The 22,445-nt window shown below is 38.0% G+C and overlaps 1 protein-coding gene across 3 annotated transcripts in view; it reads right to left on the bottom strand.

Annotated features, from left to right (window-relative positions):
* The window catches only part of ptpro (protein tyrosine phosphatase receptor type O), a 31,684-nt gene that overhangs the window by 4,696 nt on the left and 4,543 nt on the right, over window positions 1-22,445 (bottom strand). Inside the window, exons 2-23 of one of the 3 annotated variants that reach the window (XM_087786921.1) lie at window positions 14,278-14,539; window positions 14,048-14,203; window positions 13,795-13,947; window positions 12,544-13,032; window positions 11,577-11,738; window positions 11,303-11,499; window positions 11,009-11,129; window positions 10,731-10,924; window positions 10,540-10,651; window positions 9,474-9,637; window positions 7,612-7,732; window positions 7,152-7,285; window positions 6,861-6,999; window positions 5,697-5,817; window positions 5,443-5,511; window positions 3,774-3,857; window positions 2,416-2,451; window positions 2,134-2,215; window positions 1,642-1,732; window positions 1,416-1,492; window positions 613-747; window positions 423-545 (exon numbers count right to left, since the gene is read on the bottom strand). In XM_087786921.1, coding sequence (XP_087643047.1) covers window positions 423-545; window positions 613-747; window positions 1,416-1,492; window positions 1,642-1,732; window positions 2,134-2,215; window positions 2,416-2,451; window positions 3,774-3,857; window positions 5,443-5,511; window positions 5,697-5,817; window positions 6,861-6,999; window positions 7,152-7,285; window positions 7,612-7,732; window positions 9,474-9,637; window positions 10,540-10,651; window positions 10,731-10,924; window positions 11,009-11,129; window positions 11,303-11,499; window positions 11,577-11,738; window positions 12,544-13,032; window positions 13,795-13,947; window positions 14,048-14,203; window positions 14,278-14,539 — 3,222 coding nt within the window. The remainder of the gene's footprint in view (window positions 1-422; window positions 546-612; window positions 748-1,415; window positions 1,493-1,641; window positions 1,733-2,133; window positions 2,216-2,415; window positions 2,452-3,773; window positions 3,858-5,442; window positions 5,512-5,696; window positions 5,818-6,860; window positions 7,000-7,151; window positions 7,286-7,611; window positions 7,733-9,473; window positions 9,638-10,539; window positions 10,652-10,730; window positions 10,925-11,008; window positions 11,130-11,302; window positions 11,500-11,576; window positions 11,739-12,543; window positions 13,033-13,794; window positions 13,948-14,047; window positions 14,204-14,277; window positions 14,540-22,445) is intronic. The other 2 variants (XM_087786922.1, XM_087786923.1) reach the window with 2 other exon arrangements.

Raw genomic sequence — 22,445 nt, 5'->3', positions numbered from 1 at the left:
ATGGCTCCAGAGCTTTGAAACAATACGCCAGTTATCCGTTTTACCAAAATAAGTTTTTAATATTTGTTGGTTCACATTTTGAATGTCACAACAAAAAAAAGAAAGTAAGTTTTGAACGATAACATGGTTATGTTCTCAAATTGAAATTGAATTGGAATGTTCATGTGTTTATTTGATCTCGCTGACTGTTTTCATTCAAAGAAAAAATATAATAAAATCAGTTTCAGGCTCATTTTATAAACAACAAACCCTTGTTTTCCAGCTTACGTACAGCTACATACTTTTTGCTAATCTTCACAGTCATTAAGCACGTCTTACATTTAAAGGTATTGTTTTTTGCCTTCAGAAAGGTGCAGATTTTGTTTTTGCTCTATAAATAACAAAGTATTTTTTGTCGTGAACAGTTAAGAAGAAGAACTCACATAACCCAGTCTGAACTTCCTGATGGTCCACTCTGGAGACTCCGTCTCTGACATCATCTCCACGCTGATCTCTCCGTACATGACCGGCTCATCAGTGAACGGCCAGTAGTGATCACACTTGACCTGTGCACAGAAACATCTGTTAATACACGTCCACCGGCGGAGGAGACACTTCAACTTCAAAACTCACCCGGCGGCGCTCGTTACACTGCGTGAGCATCACGATGATCGGGGATTTCTGCTGCAGCACCATCTTCCAGAAGTCGTTACGGGTCTCTGGCAGTGGCCCTTGAGTGGCAATGTATTCCTGTGCGTGCTTGTAACCCTTTACATGCCAAAGTAAGAACACGTGATTACAACACATACAAACACGATTTAATTGTTCAAGAAATCACATGGCATGATTTGATACATTTGTAATACTTACATATGCCAAGGAGGTTAAATTGTCTCATTATTTGCAAGTTAAATAACTCAAAATAGGATTTGAATGACATTTTAGTCATTGTTGATAAAAGGAAAAGGAAAAGAAAAGGTCCATCACTAAGGGCTAACAATAATGGCAGCTTAAATAGGCATCGGCGGAAAAAATGGCTGAAACAGGCATAAATCTATATATATTTGTTGAAAAAACAATATTGGAATAGAAAATAAAAGATGAGATAAACGAGCAACCAAAAGAAAAAAACACCAGTTGTTTTTTTCAATAAGCGCCTACATCACTCTTGAACGTTTATTTGATCAATTTTATTTTCCATTTATAAATTAACAAAGTATATTTGTAATTTATATTCTCTTAAATTGAGATTGTGTGTAATGTTTGATCGGGTACTTTTACAAATAAAATTGAAAATAAAAAAATTGTAACTATTTTTATTAGTGTTTTTTTCTTCACCTTCTTTACTCATTACTTGTTTTCTGTTTTCTTGTTTCTACTTTGCAGTAAAACATTAACGCTCGCTCATGTAACATTGTGGTAAAAGTGTGACTCACAGGTATGTAGTTCGCGTTCACGTAATCAGAACCTTCATCGCTGTGCATCGAGATCAGCTTCACTCGACTGAAGTCGTCTGTAGGAAGAATTGACAGAAAATATATTGACTTGAGTGTCTTTTCACCATAAATTAATAAGAAAAAGTTACAATTGAAATAAACTTTTCGAAAATAACCAATTAAAAAAAAAGTTTTCTGTGCAAATGAAATCACGCTGCTGACTCACAGGGAAGGATGTTGGTGTAGCGGTTCTTGGGTCTGTTGACGGGCAGGTCTGCAGCATCGTGAGAAAGGTCCAATCCCACACTCTTCAGTTCCTGAGAGGTAAAAGTTTACAATACAAATGAAGCCTTCTAGTCTTTAAATGAGTCTGCAGTGTCAATAAAAATGAGAGCCTCTGTTCCAATTCTCCGCTATCAACTCGATCTCTAACACTAGATCAGCTTCACAATCAAATTTCCTGCTACACATGGTTTACTGTTTCATGTCAGCCTGGGCTTTTACTATCTTTCTGGAAGATAAACTTAATGAATGTGTGTTTTCTCTGGTTCTACATTATGATTGTGGACACACACCGTGTTCTGCACTGATTCAAAACGTTTCTTTGAAATAGGATCCATTTCTGTGTTTAGTTGAAGCTGACCAAAATACAATTTAACACTCTTGTTTGACATATATATGAATGAAGATTCAAATAACTCATCTTTACAGTCATTACCTCAAACTGCAAGGAGAACTTGTAAGCGGAGTCTCTGCCCATTTCCTTGAAGTAGGAGTCGAAATCGTCCAGCTGCACCAGACTGTGACAAAATCAAAGTTAACAAAAAATAAAATCTCTTAATGTGATGAAGGATCTCGTTAAACAGCGTAAAATGTTTTCGATCTCATCATTTAATTTGATCCTAATTCTGACAGCAGCCAATGAATATGGAACAAACGCACAAGCACAGACACACACACATACACACACATACACTACCCTGCAGTTTAGTGAGGTTACCTTGTTAGCTTCCGTTTCTTTAAAGCCGTCTTGCTCCTATAAATACACACATGTCAGCGCCTTTTTGATAATTTCACAGAATTAACACGGACTTTAAAAATCTTAATTTAACAAATGCTTTTTGTTTATCAGAAAGTTTGGAATATTGAAATATAGGTTGTGTGGGGAAACCTATTAGTGTTATGCATGAAATAAATACGATTTCCTGTGAAGTAGTAACTGACAATATGACACATATATATTTTAAATATTGAATATAATTTGAATTCTATGAACACATTTTTATCAGGAGGAATACTGTATATAGAATGTGTGTGTTAAGTTGCTATTTTGTTATGTGGTTCAAAAACAACAGTAAAATCAATATAAATACACTACTTTGTATTTTACATGGAAAATGTATATTCCACAAGAGTTTAATAATATAAACTTCATGCTCAATTAAATACCCAATTACTTTAAACATGCACCATTTTTGCATATACTCAAATTCATGCTTTTAAATAAACTTCCAGGAAGCGGACATGAATCACTTCTACTCACCGTGCACCATGTGAAATTACAAGTGATTCAAAGTAAAAATTGGAGTGAAAAAAAAAAGAAGCTACATCATGCAGAGCAGATCCGGTTAGCAACATGCTACATCAACATTGGTTAGTCGAGGAGTTGGATCACCACAGACACAGTCACTATTGCTTCTGGAGCTCACTATTTATGCAGCTATTTATATCAGAGAAAGGAAAAGTCTGGAGCTTTTATTGTTCTTTTTTAGCAACACATACACACAACCCGTGACTTTACGGGCGAAATAAAAATAAATCTTGATATTTATAATGTTCAATATTCTTCTTTTAGTATTTTCAACAATTCAATTCAAGATAATTATAAGAAACATTTTACAAAATATGGAGGATTTGAAATTCAAATTGTAAATGAAGGAGCAATATTTCGAGAAAGACTTCGCTTCAGTAAAAATACCACTTTGTGAGCTTGATGTTGTGGCAATTTTTGTGCTTTTTTCCTATGCATATAATTCACATGAACCTTTCATTGTTGTCCATATTATTATAACCATCATTCAACATAATTGATTATAAGTGTAATTTTCCATTTCTGCAGAAAATGTTTAAAAACTGCGGAAGATTTCAAATATTCTCTTTAATAATTCTATATTTTTGTGCCCTTACAAAAGTGGAATTGTCGTGTCAAAGAAGAAACCCTGACGTTCACTAAATCCTTCATGAAGTGATATCGACTTGTACAGACCATAAAAACAACAGACTTTTCCTTGCGTGACTGATTACGTCTGGGTCGGACCTGTGGCTGTGGTTGGAACGTGCCTTTCAGTGATTACTTACCACGGATTAATATAAAAAGCCAAAAGATAGTCAGTCCAAAGGCAGGATGGCAGAAGGGTGAGGAAGGCAAAGAGGCTTCTTCGCCTGAAGGGTTCAAATAAACACAAATACAGAGAACAGCAGGGGGCGACATTAGTAAATAGGCACATTAGTGCTGAACACACAGTTAATGCGTCATGCAGCCCTCACAAAGCGTCCGCTGTCTCCGGGGACAACCGGCGCCTGTTGGCCACAGCACGTCAATGATCACTCTGTTCAACGACCTCCAGCCGAGCCTGTGACATCACTCCGTCGTCGTGCAAATTACTGCTACAGGACTGGCATGTGTGTGTGTGTATAACACTCCTCACTGTGTCACAGAGTCATGTGACAGCTGCTGGAACAAGCCGAGTCACAGATCGACTTAAGCAAACTCATTTGTGTTCTAAGAAAACTATCCATTAATCATGAAGTTTACTTGTGATGTTGTCGGAAATGTTAGGAAAGGAAACATGAAACGGATACCGGGGTTCCTGCAGCATAATGTTAGTTAAATTCAATATATTTCAAGAGTTTTTAATATTCTATTTAAAGTAAAATTTAGTTTAACAACCAAATTAAAACACCACATTAATTATTGATGCAAGTCTGATTTTGAAGTACGTCTTTCACAAAATACGCCACGTCTGGTAACACAACCATGAAGATAAAATGTTGGTTGGACAGCCTTTTCTCATTTAATTTACGTCTTCCCATGATGCGGCGGATGAAACGTCTCTTTACGAAGTAGCTACATAAATTATGTAGGACAGCGGCGTGCATCTGCTGTTTGTTAGTTCTGCTATTAGTACGAAAACGTAATAGTAAAAATTATACCAGATATTTGAGGAAATATTTACTGATCATGTGTTCATATTTTAAGAATTTGATTTAAGACATTTTAATGCATATTAAGGCCTTAATTTTACATTAATTAAATAGCCTTAAAGACTACCTAACGCTTGTGATAATGTGTAACTATAAACTTTCCCACAGATCCTTCGCTTCCAGAAAGACATATGCAGTGGTGGAGGTCATGTACCTTGACCCAGAGACAACCCAAGGGTTAAGGATCCGTGGGAAAGTTTATAGTCACACATTATCACTGGAATAAATAGTTCCTTTGCTTATTTATGTATTAAATGACTCCTGTTAATGGTCAAGCATCTCCACGTCACACCGCTACAACAACACGCACAGTAAAAGCAGAGCAACAGGCCCACGACACTGATGATGTCAAATACAACAGCAGATGAAGACTGAATCTGCCTTAACTGACCGTCTTTCAGCTCTTATATTAATCACACAGGGCGTCAACAGGTGGTCTGGAAGCTTTTTGATTTCACCCCCCCAAAAAAAATGGGATTTTGTGACTTCAATCTGAGATTATTCCTCATCTTCCATTAGAAAGAAACACCATTTAGCTGCTCAAAAAAACCATCATCATCATCCTCTTCAAGCCGAAGCACTTAAAGAATCTTAAATCTAATGAGCAAAGGGCAGCATGTTAAACCCTGCACCCCCTCACCCCCCCCCACACACGTCACTAATCTGTCTCTGATTGGAGGGTTTTAAGCAGCTGACATCACAAGGCTGATACTTCGTAGAGCGTTTTAATAAGACTTAAGAGTATCAGAGAGCAGGATCCTACCAGTTGTAGGGAAGCTTCCCGTCTCTTTCAAATGAGGCGAAGTTGACAAACGTCTCAGCACCGCACTCTCTGCAACACACACACTCGCGTTAGAGGAAGTGACACATCTCTGATGATGAGGCAGAAAAAAAAACACTAGACGCAGGAAAGGGATGTTAGAATTAAAAATTAATTGTTAATTCAAAGAGATAGTGACCACAGATATGAGAAAAGAAGAAGAAGGGCAAATGAAAGCTGCCTGAAATATTGTGTACCTGCTCATCTGTAAGTGCTTCTTGCGCAGGACCAGGAGGAAGAGAACCAAGAGACTGAGGAGCAGAATGCTGAGGATGGCAAGAGCCGAGATGGCGGCTACACTCGGGTTCATCTCTTTAGCTGAGCACAAACACACACACTTTATTATTAACAAGAATTATTATTATTATATTTATATAGCAGCTTAAGGGACATGAGTGTCAAAAAGTACATTTAAATACAGCCCAGTAAATTATTAATAAAAAAATGGCAGTAACACAACTTAAAAAAACAAGATAATATCCATTCACATAATAAAAAGGAATGTAAAACATCAAAGGTAACAGTAAATTATTAAAAGAAAGTAAAAACACCATTTCACCAATTATAGTTTGATATTCTGCATTCATTTCTCAATCAATTGATGATGAAGTTTTTGTTTAGAGTGAACTCTTGAGTTGCAATCCTAAATTAGTGGAATACAGTAGTGCTGAACATGATGCTAACGATGAATATTAAGGTGGTAATATGCTGCAAATACATATATGAATATGTTGTTTATTAATAAGTTATACATGTTTCCAAATCTTAAATATTGCAATATTATATATTATTTGTTAAAACTTAGTTTAACCCTTGTGTTATCTCAGGGTCAAGGTGATCCAGAGTTAACAAAAGGAGTAGCACAAACACAATATTTTTAGGGCCTTGGGTCAACTTGACCCACGTGTTAAAAACCTTTTGAATCTATAAAAGTATCCTTTAATTATTTTAAATAATCATATTATTTTTCCATCATTGTAGAAGAGCATCAGCAATGGAGTAGACAGAGTATTATGAATAGATAAGGTTCAAAAAGTCCTTAAAAGGTTAGTTTATTCAAAACAGGGACACATGATGCTAAGTCAAGCAGTGATGTTAATGGATAATTAGTCAAAAAAATTAAAAAGGTAATGTTCTAATGTGTTGGCATTTTCTGTTATCAAGCTCATTTGACCATTTTTGTTTAATTTAACTTAACAATACGGTATATATGTTCAAAGCTAATATCCAGGAAATATGAACTTTGACATCATCAAACTTTTGAAATCATTATCAATTAATTGACTAATGTTTCTCAACGTTTATGAACATTCAGTTTATAGCTTGATAAAAGTATCTATATGTTCATTATGTGCACCTACCGACAGTGGTGATGGTGATGTGTGCAGGTTTGCTGGCAGTGCTGTAGCTGAAGCTGGTGACGGTGCAGTTGTAGGACGAGGCAGGCGTCAGACCAGAAATGGTCACCACATGTGAGTTCGATATTTGGGGCTCAGGCGGCTGAAGAGAAATAGGAAATTAATATATAATGAAACTTTAAAGCAGATTCAAGTTCACAGAAATATTTTATACAACTAAAAAACTAGATATTCAATCAACTGAAAATGTAATCTTAAAGTTTGACACCTAAAGGAAAACAGCTTGTTTGTTACCTTCAGCTCCCTGTTGGCCCGATTGGCCTTGCAGACGACCTGGTAGTGGTCGACCACGCCTTCCTCATTCCAAAGCAGAGTCACGGACGAGTGCGTGGCATTGATGGCGTACAATGATCGTGGCGGAGCCGGTTCTGAGACGACACAGAGACACCATCAGCAACTGAAGGGAGCACTGAAGCATGTCAAAATGTCACTTCCTCTCGTACAGAAAACACACTAAAGAGGAAGTTAAAAATATTAGATTCAGATTCAGTTTTGGGTAAATTTTGAAATGTGGAAATAACAGGCTGATTCCTCTTTCTCACCAGCAGTCGAACGAAGTGAAACCAGCGCTAATGAAATCAGAAGAATTAGGAGTGTATTCATGTGTAAGAGGGACAAATAGTGTCATAGGTGGTAAAACCGTCCTTGTCCCCTCCTCAAGTTTTCTGAAATGACGTCACTCGCGGTTTCTCACCTAGTTTAATGATGTTTGGCATGGAGGTGTTCCTGCTGCGCTCTGTGTAAGCCGTCACCGTCAAGTTGTAGATGTCTCCAGGCGGCAGTGGAAGACTCGCCCGCATCATGTTACGCGTCACCTGAAGAAAATAAGGAACATTAATCCGAGATTTCTTCCATTATTCTTCAATGTTCTTGATTCATAGGCAACACTTGTGTGATGAGGACCTCCATTTACAGTATCTGAAATCTAATGAAAGTAATACTGCTGTTCAACAAGAATAATGAGGAAATGTAACAAAAAAAGACCAGAAAACATCAGATCAACCGACATTTTAACTGCTGTTCACCAAGAAAAATGAATAAATGTAACTAACAATATACCGTAAAACTTCAGATCAACAGACATTTTAACTGCTGTTCACCAATTAATAAAATGAATACATTTAATTAAAAAAGACCAGAAAACATCGGATCAACAGACATTTTAACTGCTGTTCACCAAAAAAAAAAGAGTAAATGTAATTAAAAAAGACCAGAAAACGTCGGATCAACAAACATTTTAACTGCTGTTCATCAAGAAAAATTGTGAATGTAATTAAAAAAGACCAGAAAACGTCAGATCAACCGACATTTTAACTGCTGTTCAACAAGAAAAATAAATAAATGTAATTAAAAAAGACCAGAAAACGTCAGATCAACAGACATTTTAACTGCTGTTCAACAAGAAAAATAAATAAATGTAATTAAAAAAGACCAGAAAACGTCAGATCAACAGACATTTTAACTGGTTGTTCACCAAAATAAATAAATAAATGTAATTAAAAAAAAAACAGAAAACGTCAGCACAACGGACAACTAAATGCTGTTTATCAAGAAAAATTATGAAATTAATTAAAAAAAAGGGATAATAAAGTTTGCATAACATTTACAGTTGTCATAGCAACCTTGCTGACATAGTATACGTGCTACATATGATGCCATCTGACAAGTCGAGCAAAGCCTTTTCTCATGGTGGAGAAGCAGTTATATCTAGTCCTAATAAAACCACCTATAAACCTCAACAGCTTGTATTGAGATAAATACAACCATAACCACAGCAACCATCTTTAAACAGTTTTTAATCTATTTTAAATACAAACTGATCTTTTACGGGTAAAAAACAAACACAGAAACCACAGCGGTGGCACCAATTCTAACATTAAATCAGTTCTCAAACTCTGCAGTATTTTCTAAATCCTGCACGAGTGGCGTTCCAGACCGATTTTACTGAGCAAATCTGAGGACAAGTGGAAAACACTTTTAAATACTCATTAATCCCCATTTGTTACAAACACTTGAATGCTCTACATTATTACAGTGTTTCAAAGTGTCTCTAAATTAAATTGTCTCCTCCAGTATTATTATAGAGATCAATAGATCAGAAAATGCCAAATTGCGAGTGATTTCTGGACCCAGGTTTCACCGGCCACAGATGGAGCCGAGGGCGTCGGCATCCCCTACATCTCCTCCAAGTTAATTAGCTGCTGACGGTCCGAGCGCAGCCTGTAATTGGCCACTCTGAGGTAAAGTTGAGGGTTGTGGCTCAGCCGCAGAGACAGAAGCCCTTTTGGCTGCCAGGAACTGGACGGTTGAACGGAGCCGTGCAGGAAAAAATAAATCAATAGGACTCCAGCTGAACCAAAAAGCAGCTGAAGATTTGAGTGTGACAAACCACACCGAACAAGAAGAGAGCAGCAGGAGTGCTTTATTACAGTCCTCACACCGGTTTAATCCTCCAGTCATTTGAGGCTCTTCAATGATTTACTCTTGAAATAATATTCCCTTTTAAGTTTCATCCAGGGAGACAACAAACAGACAGATGGCGACCAAGTGACTCACGTCTACCGTAAAGCTCTTCTCCGCGGACTTCTTCCCGACAGCCACCACCTGCCAGTGGAGGATGCGGGAGTGGGAGAGGTCGATGAAGAGCTCCCCGTAAGTCCAGCGAAGGTACAGAACCCCGTGAGAATAATCCACTGAAGAGATGTGTGGAGCCTCTGGCGCTGGAGGAAGAAGAAAAGATATTGATGGAAACTATTTTATCATGTTTAAAGACAAGTTGAGCCGCATTACACCAAATAATTTACATGAAGAGGTTACAGTAAATCATATAAACATATGTTGCAGCTGCGAATTAAACATAACATTACAATTCTAGAGCAACAAACATGAAATAATTAGGCTACTTGATTCCTTAAGCAGGATCTATATGCTGTACATCTGAGGACCTTTGTACATAAAAGTAAGTAAGTAAGTAAGTAAGTAATTTTTATTTGTATAGCGCTTTTCCAGACCAGGGTCACAAAGCGCTTAAACAATCAAAACAATACTCAATAAAGTATATAGGATTGTTGAAAAGAAAGCCATTGGAACCGCAGTGGATTATTATTTGTAAAGTATATATAGACAATAGAGAGACCAACATACAAGAGGCTTTGTTTTAAGAAAGACTGGGAAAATGGCTTTTTTTTTATAAACAATTTAATGTACATTTTAATTTACAAAAACAGCAACTCAATTTTTTTTTAGATGTATTTTTTGTTTATATTTCTGTGTGAACTATTCCATTGTGAATTTAAATTAACTTAAAAACCAAATGAAAATTGAATTAACAGTATATACAGTATATAGTCAATGTAGCAAAACCAAAGGTAAACCATATTAAAAGAAAAACGTTCAACTTAACATAAGATTATTCAAAGCAGCAAATTTGAAACAATATTTTAATGAGTTAATTTACCCCAGTTTAATTGAGTCACCGGATTAATTATTTCAGCCCTAAATTAATTTGGTAAAACCATATTCAAATTGAATACTGGCAGAAAGAAATCCAAGAAACAAAGAAGAAGAACAAGAAGACAAAAGTAAAAGTCTTTTACTTTATTGACTTGTGATGTTTTCCTACCTGTTATGAAGCTGGCAGTGGAGCTGTCACAGCAGCTGAGTGGCGGTTCACCCCAGGTTACCATGGAGACACGGAAGTTGTAGTACCAAGCTGGGAGCAAGTCGGTCACACGCTGGTGGAAGTGAGCAGAAAACATATTTAGACACAAGATTGTTCGGACGCCAGACTCCCGAGCGAGGCTGCGTGTTTACCACTGAGGCGATGACGGAGGCAGTGGCGGCGATCTCGTAATATGTGGTCCACTCCGAGGACAGCGTGACGGGGTTGAAGAAGAAGGTCTGGAGGACGTACTTGCGGAAGGCCACGTGGTACGGACGCTGCCAGCTCAGGATGACTGCGGTCGGGCTCAGCGGGTAAACGTTGAGCTCACGAACACCTGTGGGCTCTGAAGAGTGAATGATCAACGTTAATCTAGTGATGAATACGCTGCAGGTTAGTGCTGCAAAAACTCATTTTTTAAAGTAATTACCAATATCGATGATGACCGGCTCTGAAGGTGGACTCATGAGGGGACCATTGGTGTGGTAGACCGTGACCCGGTACTGAGCACCTGGCGTTAGGTTCGTAATGATGTCGCTTGTTGAGTTTTCCTGCCAAAGAGAACATTTCATAATATTAAAATATAATCAGAAACCAGGATGCTTTTGATTTTTGTATTCCAGTAGCGATCGATAAAATGTTTCATTCGTCTATTTCTTATCCTCAAGGAAAAGGTGCCTTCGACCAAACACTTTAAGGCTTTAACCCTGTGTGTGAGCGTTACCTCACTGCAGTAGTTGGTCTCCATCCTCTGGCTCGGGCTGGGCTTCAGGCAGGTGGTGGACAGAACTGACACCACACTCCCGTTGTGGTCCTCTGAGGACGGCGCCCAGGTCACGGCGGCCGTGCTGGAATCCAACAGCCTCACGCTAACGGCCTTCGGACGTAGATGCAGCTCGTCCAACAGCTGACCGGTCTGACCTGAGATAGGAAACAAATATAAAAAAGAACTGTTCTCTCCAACACATGGTGTCACATCGTGTGTGTGAACAACGTACTGAGGTAGAAGGTGAAGCTGGTGTCAGCAGCACTTTCTCGTGCGTCACAGTCTCCGGATGAGCTGAGGGTGGTGACCTGGACCCTGTAGGTCCCTGGCTCGGTCAACTCGGTGAAGAACTCATGAGTGTTTTCATCCACTGTTGCTGTTTCAGTCAAGTTACCTGGAGGGAGAAAAAAAAAACTTAACTTTTAACTCTAAAAAAAACGTTTAGTGCTGCCAACAGAATTTTAAATGTCTTTTAAAATAACCTAATCCCTTCTTAGCTTTATTTAGGGAAATGATACACTCGCTGGAGGCAGAGAACTGGATCTTTTTTGTTGCCCTTAGACTTGTCATGTACTCCTGAGCACGGTTCAGTATGACCACCTAAACAAAGACCATATTTACCTGCATCTCACAACGATAACTCCTGAACTAAATGTTTCTGTTTGCAGCACAACAAGAGTGTTCAATGATGCATGATATCTGAATGGATGACTATTAAATGAGGATTAGTTACGGTTACTAAGTCCGGAAGAAAGGGATGGAGAGAAAATGGAAAATTAAAAAAAGATGTATTCCACATTTTTCATGGGGTAAAACTAAAGAGAAGCGAGTGAAACCCTATAAATATTACACATCTACATTATCATAACTATTATTTTATTTTACTTTAAATTTAATTATTATTATTTTAATTGTGGTTGTCTAAGTGATTTCACTGGGATCATTTTCCTTTATTCATTGGTGTGATGGAGTGTGAAAAAACAGATTCAATAATGTTTTTAAGAAATGTAATTGTTTAAACCAAATTTGAAATGATATTGTTTGATCACATTAAGTACTGTAGCCGTGATCTGGTTCATTCATTTAGCAATTTTTTCTATTTCTCTCCATTTCTTCTTGTCTCTTCTCAGAATGTATTCGTCTTCCCTCTCCTGCCCTGAAACATCAATCTCCTTCAAAGAGTTCAAAGCTCCACTCACCATCTCTGTGGATGTAGACATTAAAGCCATTGTAGCTGGTGGGGGGTCTCGGCGGGAGCCATCGCATCTCTAATAATATCGGCGGCAGCTTGGTGGGAAGAATGGAAGCCTCGGCTGGGATGACCATGGCGGACCCCGGCTCGTTGGAGTCTTCATATTCTGGGACTTCAGCGTTGACAAACTCATTGTCCTTGTCTGCGGTGGGCGACACTGTGGGCTCCGGCCAGAAGGTCTGAGGATCAGTGGTCGCCATGGCGTTCATGTCGAGCGCGGTGGCCGTCTCGTTGCTGGTCAGCGTAAAGAAAGGTTGAGATGTGGTTTGCTCCGATGGTGCGTCTTCGTCCTTCTCGTCCAGCAGGGAGACGTTCCGAGCCCAACGGGCTGCTCGTCGCAGACCTTCGGCGGGTTCGGTGCGAGGGGTCTCGCCTGTTGCCCCTCTCTGGCTCAGGTCAACAATTTTATGAGAAATGTTCAGGGGAGGGTATGGCACTGTGAGAACAACCAGAGAACACTTTTCAGTATAAAAAAGATTGACTCAAATATCATGAAGCCAAATCACAATAATATTAATATTACACTTTTCACTAACTCAGTCATGAACAGCTGACATTGTTGTCTTCCTTTTTGTTTCACTCAGGTTAACAGGTTTTTATTTCTTAAATATTAGCAGGACTTATAAAGACATTGAATTAAGCATTCTGTTTTTTTTTTTAATTCGCCAGAAGAAACCAAACATTGAACTCAGAAAATGGTCATTTCTGTGTTTTATAAAGTCCACTTTCGGTCTAAAAATACTGAGTCTCGTTGCAAAATGAATGGTGTTTTTCGATGCCGTGTGGGACTGATGGACGCAATTCTGTGACATTAATAATGCAGCGACCGCCGCAGCGAGGCTTCTTGCCTGCTGGTCACATTAATGACCCGACTTGTAGAAGCAGCAGTGACTCAGTCTTGGTTCTAAAAATAATGACAAAAACAACCTGCTACAGTTCCGTTCCAACATTAAGAGAACAGACCTGAATACCCAAATTTTGATTGTTTTTTAAACCCAACATCCAATCTTTGCCCCAACATTTTCTCAACAATTCCTTAAAAATATTTATGAATACAGATTTAAACGTGCAGAAAGATGTTCCTCATCAACATTTGGTATCAATTTAAAATCCATTCATCCGTTTTTAAATGATTATTAAGTTATCTTGAGTTTCGAAAGACAAACCACGTTAACAGTCAGAGATAGTGTGACATTACCTGTGCGGTGATGGAGGGGTGTGTGCGTGACGTCACTAACAGCCATCATAGCGTTCTGGTAAATGGTGGCCTCGGAGATCAGCTGGAATGTAATGTCGCGGTAACAAAAGCCTGGCAACCAGTGTTTAAACACCGTCTTCCCCCGAAAGAAATCTACACAGAGACAAAATATATATTATTTTCTTTAGATTTCAGTGAACAAACATCACGTTTGACTCATTCAAGAAGGTGCGTTTGTTGATGCATCTCCCACCTTTGTAAAGCATAGTGCGTCGCTCTCGCCCCTCTGTGTAGCTGATGTTGACCCGACTGAACACGTTCCCAGCTGGAGCCTCCAGGTCAAACACCACGCCGGTCTCTGGAGACTCGTTGTAGTCTGAGATGCGAGCGCTGCTGACAGGAAGCGGCCCTGCAGACGAACAGGGATCAAGATCAACAATCGTACGTTTTTTTAACGACCACTGTTTGGCTGCGGCTGCTTACTGGTGAGGACGGACACGCTCTTGACGGGTCTGGACCATAGCTGTCCCTGACGGAGCAGCAGCCCGACGCTGTAACACAGGCCGTGGAATGTTGTGTTGAAGAGCAACGGCTGGCTGAGGTTCACAAACTGGGCCACGTTGGGTCGAGGTTCCCCCGAGATCTGGGCTGCGTATGAGGAAACGTTCTCCCGCAGGTCTGAACTCTCAAGCGACGCCTCTATTAAACCCTGGTCGTTCAGTCTCACCTGGAACGCCCGAGACATCTGCAAGACAAGCGTCACGTTGATGAAGTGTCATGAAGAAGAATGGATGCAAATCCACACTGTTATAAAATTCTATTGTTCTATGAATTTAAAATTGAATCAATAAAATAGCTTCATGACTATTTAACAATTGTGTGGGCTCAAAGCAAAACTTAGATCCCAGATCGAGAATAAAACTCACACCTTTTTAGAGCAATAGTACAGTGTTGCATTCATTAAGCCACCCGTGAAATTCACTCAAGCTGTATTTCCAAGCGTCTACCAATCATATTAACTTGTTCATTAAACATTAATGACACATTTTGTGATCAAATGAAAATGAATCTATAAGTCATTTTTTCTTCACAAGGAGAGTTTTAATGGAGCTTTACACGTGAGCAGCAGCGGTTAAATAAAATACAAGCCTATGATGAATCTTTTAAAATATATCTTAATTCAGATAAAAAGAGAGTGAGCACCAAATTTTAAAAATATTTAAGGTACACAATTTTTAAGCAATTCTCAAATTTTTGAAGTAAAGGAACAAACACACCAATAAAAACATGGTAGTTTTAAAAGCCGTGTGAATAAAAGTTAATTTAGATATGGCAGTAGGAGCAGAAATAATTGATAATTTATTAAAAAAATAAACATATTTCTTATTTTTTAAATTAAATGTCAGATTTCAAAGATGTTTGCTTGGTCAACAGTTAGTGAGGGTCACAGTGTTTCGACATCTGACCAATGAAACTAACAAAAATTAGCTGGTGTCTCACTAAAAATCTAAAGTAGACCATTTGAAGGGCTCCGAGGATCGTTGTAAGCAGACACACAAATGACATGACCCACATATTAGAGTAGTGCGACACTTTGTGTGTGTAAATGAATGTTAAAAGTATATATTTTGTGAGTAAATTTGACTCTTAAAAACATTGTACTAAAGAAATCAATCCCACAAAATTAAAATCAACACTGGACATTTTATGTAACAAATGAGTTTTTTTTACACAAAGTTTAGATGGAGTGTGACACATCTGTTGTTAGTAAACCAATTTAAATGGATTTATTTTCATAATAAGGGATTTTCAACTACAACAACAACAGTCTGTTTCCTTGCATTCAGGGTTGGGGCAAAGCTAATCTATAAAACACTCAGGTTTGTTTTGTATTTGCTGTTTTGTAGTCGTCTGATAAGATGAAACGTGGTTTACAGGAGATTAGATCGTTTCTGTTGTCATATCAACACAATGACACGCTTGAATCAGCTTTACATGACACACAAACAGCAGCGGGATTGATGGACGGGGAGATAATCCAGGAGCATGTTCTGACCCACATTATTAATCTGGCATGATAAATTTAGGCATATCAAAATACAAAAGTAAAATAAATATGTAAGATCACTTTAGGGACACTCACTTTACTCTGCTTTGCAAAATGTTAAATAGTAGAGTTTAACAATATATGCTTTATCATCATCAATTCAGTGGGTCCCATGCTCATGATTCAGCAAGAAAAAGACAACAAAGGGGCTAAAACATCTGGAACAGTCAAAGGTCAAATAAAGGTTTTAGACCAGTTAGATGGAACACTGGTGGGTTTATTTATCACATTGGCTATGCTAGCATTTTGTGTGAGTTTAATTTTGCCTTACAATTTCAGCCCTTATATTTATTATTTTATTAGACCTTTAGTAGGAAGTAACATAAACACACTTACACACTACACGGAGAGTGACCAATCCTAAAATGACTCAAATATTTATGGCTGTAGATCGTAGCATTCAAGTTTTATCATTTTATTTTGTAACTGTTGTGAGGGGCCTTTAAGACAAGATATAGAAGGGATGAAGGAAAAGAGCTTATCTGTGATTCTGAAAAAAGTCCAATGAAATTAAGCAAAATGAGCTCAAATAAAAATGGTATTGTAAGTTATTAGACATTGTTTTAAGAATTATGATGAGGAACTTTTCCAATTAAAAATAAATACTCAGCAGGAAAACAAATGAATCAAGTCTTAAATCAAAGTACATATCAGTGATTTTAAAGTTTAAACTTTGTATGACTTTGCAACCTTTTTTATAAGACAAAGCTTCCCTACCATGTTTTGGTATCATTTAAAGATCCAATGGTCTGTAGATAAGTCTGAGCTGTTCAAGCATGACATGGGAACCTTACTGAGAGAATGCATCTTCTGCCCTTGTAAAGGGTGTCAACAATGCCACGCTACAATTTTCAATTAATTTCAATTTCACGCAACCTTGCCTTTTCACAAGCTGTCAGCGGGGTTTGGCCCATGCATACTGACAGGACTAGAGCAAGAATCAGAACAGAGTAACATAGTTTATTTTTCAAATAATCTTCAAGTTCTTATCAAAATAAAAGAAGATGTAATCTTATGCTGACAGTGCTGCCATTTCCTGCGTTTTAATCTTATGAAGTTTGATATTAAAAAGCTCTTATCCCTCGTCTGTATGGCCTACTTTCTTTATTTAGCCTCAGATGTTTCTTTTGATCCAGATGACAGAACAAATGTCAACCTGTCAGGGTGAGATGACTCACATGAGTTGGCTAAAACGCTTCATGTCATTTCAAATGCTCCGTTAATTCACTGCAAAACTCTGAATGCATTTTGGATACTCATCAGAGATGAACTTCATCTCTAGTATTCTAGTTGACATTCACCCATCACTCGACCCGATGAAGAAGAACTTGATGATGAAGATCCATAGAGATTCATGGCCTCTCTCCGGTCACCATAGCAACAGAGATGAAAGGAGAGACACATTTAGGGTGAGAGAAGGGAGATGCTCATTATGTCGGTCTGATTCCAGGATTACCATGGACACGGTGAGTCTTCAGGCCACTGGCACCAGCACTGAATGCTGATGTGCTAATGTACGACAGACCCAACATCTGCTGCTCCAAACCTTAGCCTTGAAACAAGTTCACCCCTTTAAACTAACATTTCTACACGGACTAAGCTTTGATGAAAGTCTTTGATAAAAAAAAAAAAGCTTGTTAGACACAATCATTTATCTCAGCTACAAGATCCAGACACATCGATCGCTTCATCAAGAACCTGGCAGGGTTACTGGAGAAGATCCAAGCAGATATTGGGCGAGAGGTTGTGTTCCCTCCAGAGGCCAGCTAGTAAAACATGGATCACTCACTTTTACGCTAATGGACCATTAATTCCTCTTGGTGCGAGTATTTGGCAGTGAAGCTCTAGACAATCCAATCAATCAAATTCAAAATAAAAATGCTCTTAATTTGTCACCAGTCAAAAATAGCATAATCTGTTAAATAAAATATATTTTTAGCAGTAACCATTGCTGTAACCAGAACAGCCATCCTCTTAATCCCATCCATTGAGCTCACTTGTGGTTTTCCTCGTCTTTTTTACTGAAACTTTGAACAGTCCCTTCACTCCCATGTCTCTCATCTTCAACTCTGACACTTTAAACTCTGCTTCCTGTCTATGCTAGAGTGACTGTCTAAACATATATCGTGGCAGCTCTTACTGGTGTTCCTTAGCTTCCCTTTCTCATTTACTACTCGTCTGTCACAGATCACTCCAGCTTCTCCTTCACACTCTCAATGCAAATCACAACACGTCAACATCATTGTCCACATAGACTCTCTCCAAACCTTGTTTTTCTTTACCTTTTTCATTATCTCTGGGTATCGTTTAAAGCAGGGGTCTCAAAGTCAACTGGCGTCGGCGCCAACAGAGGTCATTTGATTTATATTGTTTGTAAGTTTGGTTGTCTTTTTGTGAAGTCTTACCTCGAATTTAGGCTATTTTTTATATATTTATTCATAAACCTGGCCCATCTTAACTTGATTACATTAGATGTGATTATATTTATTCTTTATTAAGGTTACCACTACCACTGAGACCTGTGTTGTTTTCAGTGTTATCTTAACCTTTTAAGTATATATTTTATTGGGTATTGTTTTGATTGTTTAAGCGCTTTGTGACCCAAATTACTTACTTACTTGATCTAGACATGACCAATAGAGAATGGGTTCTGGGTCTGGATCATCTAAGTAATATGTGACAATATTTAGTAATAACATTTACTTTTTAGGACATCTGCAGTCTTCACTATGAATCAATTATGTATACATAATTATTTCATTTATTAGTTATAAACTAGTTAAAAGCTGTTTTTTTGTAGCAGGAAGAAATGTTATTTCAACAGTTTGACTATCAAAGAATGGAGCTAAATCTTCTAGGATACCTTATTCATCAAAAGAATCCTTTATTAAAAAGGTGTCCAACACAGACTGAAATCTGGTCGACAAAGTAATGTTATGTGACCTAGTTTTACTCTTACCTAGAAACTGGACAGCCTTCAATGTACATTTATTTACGGATCTGTGTCGTTTAGTGGAGAAAGATAAATTGTTGGTACAATTTCTTTCTTTTTTTCAGTCTTGAATAGTATGATTTTACAGTTAGGACAGATAATCTGTATGATAGAATAAGCCATTGGTGGTAGAGACCGACCATACAGTTGAAACTACTCGTCCCCTGACTTGTTTTGAATTTAATATTTTTAATATAACCATTAAAATTTCAGAAAAACAAGTCCAATAGCAGTGATTTGTTATTATTATCATTCATTTTCATTGGTACAAGGGTGAGGTTGTTATTTGGTAATTATCCAATTTAAACAAATCACGACAGTCACAATAAACAAAAAGACAATAGGATACAATGTGCAACCAAATTAAGTAAATAAGTCACATCACATTATAGTCATATCACTTTCTATTTGTATTTGGGTAATCACAAGCCAAAAATGCTATACTTAGTCATTTTCAAAAACTCACTTAATACTATTTCTAAAGGACGCATTGTAAAGTATAATAATCAGTGAAGCTGCATAAATATAACTTGAAAATAAATGAGGCTGTATAGGTTTGTGCTCTGACATTGCTGAGAAAGGGGTTATAGAGCCAATGAGAGTTGCATCTACACACTTGTTTTTAAATAGCAGAGGATTGATGATCTCACAGGAAGTGCCCAAACAGGTGGTCGGGGAACAGTGTGTGGATTCTGTGGCAAACTGGAAGCATGTTGACGTAGCCAAGTATGATGTTCTTGAACTCATGTGTTTGGTTGCGTGTTCAAAAAATGCTGAACCCCATAAAATCCGCACAACAGTTGTCCAGCTCAGTGTGTGTGCTGGGTGCCCATGGTTGCTGGGATGTCTGCCACAAGCAGCCATTACTCTTGAGGAGTCACGCTGTTATACAGCTCAGAAGTGAGCGACACACTCTCAACTTGAACCGGGTCCGACGTCTAGATGTCGAGTACGCCGCTTTGTTTCAAAACACAAGTACACACTTCTTTTGAAAACTGTGTGGAAAGTAAAGAAGAAAATGTTTTCACGATTCTACCAAATAATTATACGCGGCCTTCTTTCCAAGCTTGTTCATTTTGAAGCTCAGAGGTGTGAGATGTTTCTACGTGCTAGCAAAATCAATAAATGAAGCATGTGACCCCATGAATGGGCAGCTAATGGGGGAGTCAGGTCAAGTTGCCCTCGGGCAGCTGCCGACATTATCATGCAAACCAGCAGAGTTTTTGTTTCACCGCGTGGATAATAGCGTGGGCAGGAGAGGGAGGAGGCCTGATGGACACTTGATGGCTCCAACTAGGCCGATGCTGGACATTAGACTATGAATGGAGGCCACAAGGTTCCTGTCCAGTTTAAAAGCTCCGTGACGGCACAATTCTCACTTCTTCTTACAAAGGTTTGGTGTTTGTTCACGACCCTTGATGATGGACAGCTGCTACTACTATGAGATAGGAAAATAAATCCCAAACAACAGTTTTTTGACAAGTAGCAATTTTCAAGATAGTCTGTATGTTTCCAGTACGTGAAAACAGAGTCAATGTTTGAGACTTTGAACAACATGAATCCAGAATTTCACAAATTAATTAAATATCCAAAATATCCAGTGACTAAATCAGTTTAAACAGCGGCTTTTTTACGAGGTAACTATTCAAAACAATAATTTATTTATAATGGTCACATTACCTTAGACTGTTTGGATCAAAATTATATTAAAAATGGAATGTTATTAAATTGGATTTTCATTTCATCAGGTGCAGTCCTAATGCAGACTACATAAATCAATTTGAAATAATCATCATTTTCCAGCACACAGCTGAACAAACAAGATAACTTCTTACTTTAACAGTAATTAGATAAAGCAGATACTGTTATTGTAAATCAACAGTCGCTCCAGAAGAGTATAAAAAGCACCAGTATTGGCAATGTGCTACTTAACAACAGAGAACGTCATTGTACTACTGTATCTGATCAAATGATTTAAAGATGACAGCCATGTCTATACAGAGATATCTCATTGATAATCAAAGCACAAATGTTCTTGTTTGAGCCGCTGGCATGGGACACAGATTTTCCGTTGCAACTTTCTATTTCTTATTTTTCCTGTCAGCAGCTAAAAAGGTTACCAATGTCACTTCAATTAAAAAACAACCAATAATGACAAGTGTAGTGTAAAACATAATATTATATACAACAGTTATCTTATCTCTCAAATACATTACTACGAAAACTAAGTTTATTTCTTTCCAAATGTAAACGCAATCTGTGACAATAAAATACTTCCTGTGGGGATTATCCACAATTCCCTCCTGCTGCAGTTGTTCTAAGGTGGTGTTTGGATTATCAGTAGTGGTGCTAATCTCCGCATGTGAAAGTGCAGCCACAATCTCCAAAAACAATCACTGTGGTCGGGCGAGCCAACAGCTAAGGGTTTCGAGCCTGTCGAATTTAATCACACCCTGAGAACTCATTTGCAGTGCCAAAGTGCAGCTTTGGAATCCAATACAAAGAAGAAAGGAAGAGCAGTGATGTTATCTTGGACCAAACATTAGCATATGCCTACATCAATTGTGATTTTAGCCTTGTACTGGTGATCAGAATCACGTACCGAAGTAAAAGGCCCGACAAAGATCTGAACAACATCTTACATGTAATATAATATGGTGGCTGTATTTGTTTGTTTGTAGTACAAAATGAACTAATAATTGTATACATATAACGTGTTGTGGGGTGGTACAATTCACTAACAATTGTATGTTTTCTTTGTGTAAAATAAGAAGTAAAAAATAAACAACATTCAAGGAATTTATAGGAATAAAGTAGGAGGGATAACCCAGGAATCTCACCAGAAGCGATGAGGCACTAATGATGAAAGGATCGTTCAGGCATGAAATCAGAGATAAAGGTGAACTGCATCCAGTCAATTAACAAAATGAGAAAAAAAACTATTCAAGTGTAACAAATGTGTTGATTTAAGTGTCTTAGATTGATGGACTTCTATTGTACTCTTCAGTTTCAGTTTATTTATTTAAAAGGACAATGTGCAGTTACATTAAAAAGATGTCGTCAGTTTCTACAAAACTCTCTTTTCATTAAAATATATCATTAGAAAATGTACTTAAGCCCCGCCCACTGAAAACTCTTTATTTTTCTACAGATGAAATCTTGTTTACCGTAACCACACCCACTCTGCCAAGAGTCAAGCAGAGTCAAGGTTTGTCACCGCTCAGCATGAATCCCGGGAGTCTCCACCCCCGAGGGACTCTTTATAAAGTATCAACCTCAAAACATGGTCATGATGATGGACTGACTGATTCCTAGAGAGGAAGACTTCAACATTTGAATCATGTGAGCGAGACAGGGAAGGGTTTACACATTAGTTGCTCTTAAAACAGATGTTAAATCGGTAGTTGCTGTTGTTAGTTGCTTCATTTTGGATGGACTGGTAATGAAATGGTAAAGGGCAGTACTTGGTAGGATGTCGCACATCGGGGTTGATGCAAGCAGAACATTTTATTGCTTTCACCAAGGGCGTGTTAACATATACACTCAGCTGTT

This window comes from Callionymus lyra, chromosome 3, assembly GCF_982586985.1.
Source record: "Callionymus lyra chromosome 3, fCalLyr1.hap1.1, whole genome shotgun sequence".
Taxonomy (NCBI): domain Eukaryota; kingdom Metazoa; phylum Chordata; class Actinopteri; order Syngnathiformes; family Callionymidae; genus Callionymus; species Callionymus lyra.
Note: the sequence above shows the minus strand (reverse complement) of the source record. Positions and strands in the feature narration are given on the sequence as shown.